Source organism: Myotis brandtii, unplaced genomic scaffold, assembly GCF_000412655.1.
Source record: "Myotis brandtii unplaced genomic scaffold, ASM41265v1 scaffold707, whole genome shotgun sequence".
In the NCBI taxonomy this organism is placed as follows: Eukaryota; Metazoa; Chordata; class Mammalia; order Chiroptera; family Vespertilionidae; genus Myotis; species Myotis brandtii.
In genome coordinates this window covers 858,978-866,737 of record NW_005370773.1, presented here as the reverse complement: position 1 = coordinate 866,737, position 7,760 = coordinate 858,978, and the positions used below count along the sequence as shown (strand labels likewise).

The 7,760-nt window shown below is 39.6% G+C and overlaps 1 protein-coding gene across 1 annotated transcript in view; it reads right to left on the bottom strand.

Moving 5' to 3' along the window:
- Positions 1 to 7,760, bottom strand: part of DCTN5 (dynactin 5 (p25)) — a 23,841-nt gene that overhangs the window by 13,388 nt on the left and 2,693 nt on the right. Inside the window, exon 3 of the mRNA XM_005882328.2 lies at positions 952 to 1,070. Coding sequence (XP_005882390.1) covers positions 952 to 1,070 — 119 coding nt within the window. The remainder of the gene's footprint in view (positions 1 to 951; positions 1,071 to 7,760) is intronic.

Here is a 7,760-nt window from a genome sequence, read left to right as displayed (position 1 = left end):
ATGGAACAACAAATCAATGTTTCTCTCTCTCTCTTCCTCTCTCTCTCTAAACACACACACACACACACATACACACACACACACAAAACCTTGAGGCAGGAATGCTATTTTATCCATCTTTATATGCCCTGCTTATAACTTAGTGACTGGCATAAGGAAAGTATTCAATAAATGCTTGAAATGTAGATGTCACATGTAGGAACCAGGAGAATAAATTAGCTAAGGAGAAGAGAAACAAAGAGAATACCACCATGTAGGGAGAGTGGCCAGTTTTCCTGCCCTGTCCATGTCCTTTCTTGGACACTCCTTATTCCCACTGTGAGATCAGTGGGCCTGACTTGACCTGCCCTCAGGTCACAGCTATTAGACCAGGGGTGAACACTTAACTCATGCTGAGCCAATCAATTCCCTCTCCCATGAATTTTAAATAAGACCTAAGATCTCTAGTTGGTATCTGCTGGAAGTCTAAATGGAGAAATGATATAAATGAGGGACTGCAGTAGCAAAGTCAGCTCCAGGAGGAAAGGGGAAAGACAACCCGAGAAAGAGGTGAGGGAAAGAAGTGCAGAGAGGACAGATCAATACAAAGTATCATTTTGGAGACAGAGATACTAGATATACAGAATATTGTCTTGATTCTGGCAAGGTGACTACTTTGGGGTTCTAGTTCCTCATAAGGCTCGGCCCCTTTTTCTACCCTTAGGTTCCATCAAATATGCCGGTGTCTGTTTAATAAGAACCCCCTTTGCTTTTGCCAGATTAAGTGGATTCTGTTTCTGACAACCAACCAACCAACCAACCATCAACTAGACTAGGACGACCACCACCAGAATTCTTACTCAGCATCTCCAACAGCATAGACCCATTCCTTGCACCACAATCAACACATGGAGAACACCACCATTAGCAGCAGCTTGCCCAAGACTGAAACAAGATAATTAAGTTACATACCCTTTGCTGAATTTCTTGAATGGTGGCCTTATGACACTCCGACTTTTCACAACACAATGACGTCCAACTCTTACATTTGCCAGATCCCCTCGGATAATACAGTCATTCATCACAATGGTCTATAAAACAAAGCACACTTAAATATTATCAACACAGATGAAAACATAACAACAAAAAGAGCAGGTAACAAGACCCTGACTGAGAATTGTGGTGTGATCTACTGCAAGCATGTCAAACTCATGGTGCACGCTGTGTTTAAATAATGAGTTTGGCCACAAGTTTGACATGCTTGATCTACTGAGTCTAATGTTCTACCTAAAGGTATAACTTGTAAGATTAAGACCTTGTTTGGAGCCTGATTTGAACAAACCAATTGTAAAAAAATATCTTGAAATACAGGAAAGACTAAACGTGGACTGAGGATTAGATGATATCAGGGAATTACTAATTTTTTTTAAACTTGTAAGAGAATTGCCCTCATAACACTGACTGCATGGTTTGCTATTAAAGTTCCGTCTCTGTGGCCTTTTTTTGAGCCATGGACAGTGACTTTTATCTGCATTATTATATGCGTGCGTCACAAGGGTAAGTTCAGCCCAATGGGAAATTGAGATATGCCAACGACAGCAAATACAAAAATGTCATGATCAGAAAAGAGGCTTATGTACATAAAGTGTGATGGAGGAACTGAAGAGAATTGCTGAAAGTGAAATTACCAAAGAGAATGATGTTGTGGCCTCCCCCAACCGAGTGGGCTGGCAGGAACTTGAATTCATTATTGGAGATGAACACAATTCTTTCACAACATCAAAAATTGGTTTTGGCGCCTAGCCAGCGTGGCTCAGTGGTTGAGCATCGACCTATGAACCAGGAGGTCATGGTTTGATTCCTGGTCAGGGCACATGCCTGTGTTGCAGGTTCAATCCACCATGGGGGGCATGCAGAAAGCAACCAATCAATGATTCTCTCCCATCATTGATGTTTCAATCCCTCTCTCCCTCTCCCTTCCTCTCCGAAATAAATTTTAAAATATATTTTAAAATATTGGTTCCCTTATTGATGTCAATCAATCCAAGGACCCAAAAGATTTAAGAGTATTTTATTATCTTGACCGGGACCTAAAGTGTTTGGTCTTCAGTCTTATTGTATTACACTTCAAGATTAGAATGAATATTGGTGTGGAAACAAGGGTGGTAAGCGTAGCAGTTTTTAATTACCATTATGAGGAAATTTTTGTGTAGGTCAGGCCAATATTTTTATAAACTATAAGTGATTGTCTTTTTTATTTAAAAAATATTTTTATTGATTTGAGAGAGAAAGGGATAGAGATAGAAACATCAATGATGAGAGAGAATCATTGATCAGCTGCTCCTGCACGCCCCCTACTGGGGATCAAGCCCACAACCTGGGCATGTGCTCTGACTGGGAATCAAACTATGATCTCCTGGTTCATAGGTCGACGCTCAACCACTGAGCCACGCCAGTTGGGCAATAAGTGATTGTTTTTAATAAATACATAACAAAATGCAATTTTTATTGTTTTATAAATATCTGAATGTGTGCAAAAAACCTCACAACTGTTTGTAGCTGAAGATGTTCTCCTGATATCACAAGCTTTCCCCAGAACAGCCTTTGACTAGGCCTCCCTGAATGAACAAACATTTATTGGGAACACCTGGAGTAGACCTAGTTTATGCACCTCCTTGGATTTACTCAGATCCACCTGCCCCCACGCCATGGCTGCTTGCTCAACAAGAGTCCTGGCGGCTCCTGACTTTGCCTTATCTGGTAGCACAACTACCTCCAACTTCATGCCCCCAGAGGGGGACTCATTGTGGTTCTGGTAGCTCTCCCAATGTCTGGACTCAGATTAAATGCTACTCTGCAGGCTTCCCCAGAGATTGCCCAGAGGGGTTGAATAACACAACCCAGAAATTTGGGGGAACTAATGCCCCATACTTGGTAAAGAGTAGGTATTCTTGAAATGTCTGTTGAATAAATGAATGAATGGGGTAAAAAAAAGTGTATATGGCTGGGATTGCAGCTGGAAAAGTAAACAAGGCACCAGATCATGAGGAATTACATATGCTGAGCATAGAAGCTTGGACTTTTTTCCTAGAGGATATAAGGAATCAATGAAGATATTAGCCGACGATTGGAACAAGTGAATGTTCATTTTAGAAATATTACTCTTGAAGAAGTCTAGAATCTGAATGGAGGAGGGAGAACTTTTCACTTAGGGAAAATAACCCTTAGATGACTACAGTGGATGAAGGTAAAAAGAGATAATGAGCCTTATCTAAGTTAATAGCTGGGCTGAGGAAAAGCAATAAACTAGAAGTACAGGAATCTGACCAAACCTCTAGATCCCTGGTCAGCAAACTGCGGCTCGAGAGTCACATGCGGCTCTTTGGCCCCTTGAGTGTGGCTCTTCCTAAGCCTTAGGAGTACCCTAATTAAGTTAATAACAATGTACCTACCTATATAGTTTGTTTAAAAAATTTGGCTCTCAAAAGAAATTTCAATCGTTGTACTGTTGATATTTGGCTCTGTTGACTGAGTTTGCCGACCACTGCTCTAGATCTAACTACCAATTTACAGGGAGGAGGGGGCAATGTAAATACAATCAGTCAAATTCAGAAAATTGAAAATTCTACAGAAGAGTGATCCAATTTCCTCAATATAAGATGGCATGGGGAGCCCTGGCCGGTGTTGCTCCCTGGTTAGAGCGTCAGCCCCCATACCAAAGAGTCACAGGTTCAATTCCTGGTCAAGGGCACATACCTAGGTTGCAGGTTCCATCCCTAGCCCAGCTGGGGTGCATTTGGGAAGGCAACCAATTGATGTGTCTCTCTCACATCGATATTTCTCTTTTTCTTTTCTCTCTCTCTCTCTCTCTCTCTCTCTCTCTCTCTCCTCCCTCCCTTCCGCTCTCTCTAAAAATAAATGGAAAAAAATATCCTCAGGGGGGGGGGGGGGATGGCATGGGGAAAAGAAGGGGGTGGAGAAAAAGAACTGTGACAAATTAGAAACTTAAGAGACATAGTAACCAAACACAGTGTGTACTTGACCTTGTTTGGATCCTGTTTTAAAGAAACCAAATGTAAAAAGACATCTTGAGATATTAGAAAGACTGACCATGGACTGAGGATTAGATATTAGGAAATTACTGTTTTTGAAAAAAATTGTAAGAAGGATACTCTACTATTTAAAGTCTTTAAATATTAGTGATACATATTCAAAGTATTTATGGGTGAAATAATATGATGCTTTAAAATACTCCAGGTCGGCTCCCCATCCCAGTCAAAATATGTTTGGGAAATGATAATGTCAGAATATTGCTAATTGTAGAAGCTGGTGAATTTATTATATGGTCTCTCTACTTTTGTTTGTCTTAAAAGTTCCATAATAGCCCTAACCGGTTTGGCTCAGTGGATAGAGCGTCAGCCTGCGGACTGAAGAGTCCCAGGTTCGATTCTGGTCAAGGGCATGTACCTTGGTTGCGGGCACATCCCCAGTAGGGGGTGTGCAGGAGGCAGCTGATCGATATTTCTCTCTCATTGATGTTTCTAACTCTCTATCCCTCTCCCTTCCTCTCACTAAAAAATCAATAAAATATATAAAACAAATATAGTGTATATATATATATATATATACACACACACACACACACACACATAAAAGAGTGCAACTGAAGAAGAGAAGTGATTCAAAATAGAGGCAACAGTGTGTTAAAATGAAAGGAGGTGCCTATAAGACCCTGACAGGGAAGAAATGGTACTGAAGCAGAGTTCACTGCACTCAACAAGGGAAAAGGCAGAGGTGGAAGTTGGAGGCCCAAGGATAGCACCTGGAAACCTGTTTTGTGTCGCCCAGACAACATTTTTTATCATTTAAATTAACTGCTATTATTTGAAAAGTGGGACATTTTGCATTTTTAAAAATCCAGATTTCTAGTTTCTTTTGGGAAAATCAGAAGCTCTGGAAATATAAGCGTATTTTCTCACTTGAAACAATCAGCTTGGGTTTAACTAGGACATGTATTGTCCCAAGTCACCAGGCCCCACAACACTATTGTTTACACCCAGTCTGTGTGTGTGTGTGTGTGTGTGTGTGTGTGTGTGTATTGATTTATTTCAGAGAGGAAGGGAGAGGGAGAGATAGAATCATCAATGATGAGAGAGAATCATTGATCGGCTGCCTCCTGCACACACCCGACCAGGGATGGAGCCTGCAACTTGAGCTTGTGCCCTGACGGGAATTGAACCATGATCTCCTGGTTCATAGGTCAATGCTCAACCACTGAGCCGGCTACACCCAGTCTTTTTACTCATTTTATTCCTGTTTACTCCTGCAGGCGCTGTGACACCTGATATAAAGGCTCAGAAAAACAGAAGTGTCAAAGTTCGCAAAGGGACAAGAGCTAGAAACATACATGGATTGTTCATAATAGCAAAATTGGAAACAAAATAACTAGTATCCATCAACAGGTGAGGGGAATAAATGGAATTGTACACAGCAGTGAAAATGCACAAACCACATGAATCTTAGAAACAACAGTGTCATATTAAATGTTTTCTATTGTCATTATTATAATTATATGTTAAAAAAGTCACAGAAAACCAAGTAATGCTAAACAATTTATATAGGTGTCCCAAAAAAATGTATACACATTTTAACAGCTGATTCTATTACATATTGAAAATAAAATGTATTTTAATAAATACTGCCTTTATAATTATTCAAAATGTGTATACATTTTTGGGACACCCTGTATTACTTAGGGATACATATGTTTGTGGTAAAACATTTTTTTTAAATAAAGAATTTAGCCCAGCTGGTGTGACTCAGTGGTTGAGCACTGAACTATGCATTAAGAGGTTGCTGGTTCAATTCCCCGTCAGGGTACATGCCCAAGTTACAGCTCGATCTCCGGTGGGGAGCATACAGGAGGCAGCTGATTGATGTTTCTCTCTCGTCGATGTTTCTATTTCTCTCTCTCTCTCCCTCTCCTTTCCTCTCTCTGTAAAATCATTAAAAACATATTTAAAAAATAAACAAATAAATAAAATAAAGAATTTATGTAAGACAAAGTTCAGGATAGTAATTTCCTCTTGGAAGGAGGCAGAAGAAAGGAATGGGAGAGGAACACAAAGGTAGCACTGTATTATATGTTACAGTTCTGCATTTGGATGGTGGGTTCCTGGTATTGATTTAATTTTTATACTTTATAACAACATACTACATATTACTCTTCTGTGTGTATCAAATAGTGCCAAATAAAACATCTTTTTAAAAAGAAACAGATGGGCCAAACAACAAAAACAATCTTGAAAAAGAACAAAGTTGGAGGACTCATACTTTCTAATTACAAAATTACTGCAAAGCCACAACAACCAAAACAGTATGGTATTGGCATAGAACACACATATCAACCAATGGAGCAAAACTGAGAGTCCACAAAGAAACCATGCATCTATGGCCAACTGATTTTCTAACATGATGCCAAGACCAAAATGGCACTCAGACAACTGGATTTCCACATTCCAAAGGAACGAATTAGGACCCCCTATATCAAAAATTAATTCAAAATGCATCAATGAGCCCTAGCTCATTTTTCTCAGTGATTACAGTGTTGTCCCTTGGACTGAAAGGTCCCAGGTTCAATTCTTGTGAAGGGCAGGTACCTCGGTTGCAGGCTTCATCCCCAGCCCCAGTAGGAGCAAGGGGGAGGCAACCAATAGATGTGTCTCTCTCACATCAATGTATCTCTGCCTCTACCCCTCCCTTCCACTCTCTTTAAAAATTAATGGAAGAAATATTCTAGGGTGAGAATTAACAACAAAACAAACCCCCCCAAAAATGCATCAACAACCTAAACACAGTGCTAAAACCAAAAAACTATTAGAAAAAAATATGAGTAAATCTTGTGATTTGGGTATGGGATTCTTAGATATGATAGCAAAACCTTGAGCAACAAAAGAAAAAAAATAGATAAATTGGACTTCATCATAATTAAAAACTTTTGTGCATCAAAGAGCATCATCAAGAAAGTGAAAAGAGCCCTGGCCAGTGTGGCTCAGTTGGTTGGGCATCGTCCTGCGCACCAGGAGGTTGCTGGTTCAATTCTCGGTCAAGGGCACTTGCCCAGGTTGTGGGTTCAATCTCCAATAGGCAGCTGATCAATATTGTACTCTCACATCGATATTTCTCTCTCCCTTTTCCTTCCTCTCTCTCTAAAAATCAATAAACTGCAAAAAAGAAAGTGAAAAGATAATCTCAGAATGGTAGGATTTATTTGCAATCATATATCTGATAAAGACTTAATATGCAGAATATATAATGAACTCCTATAACCCAACAACAAAAAGACAACACAATTTTTAAATGGGCAAAGTATTGAATAGATATTTCCCAAAGAAGATATACAAATGGCCAATAAGCACATTAAAAGATGTTCATCATTAGTTATTAGGGAAATGCAAATCAAGAACTACAATGAGATACCATTCATACCCACATCCAAATAACGAAAAATTACAAGTGTTAGTGAAGATGTGAAGAAACTGGTACTCTATTGCATTGTGGTGGAAACGTAATATGGGTCAGCCCTTTTGGAAAATAGTTACAAAGTCACAAAACTAAACACAGAATTACCACATGGCCCAGCCAGTGTGGCTCAGAGGTAGAGCGTCAACCCAGGAACCAAGAGGTTATCAGTTTTTGTTTTAAATATATTTTTATTGATTTCAGAGAGGAAGGGAGAGGGAGAGAGAGATATAAACATCAATGATGAGAGAATCATTGAT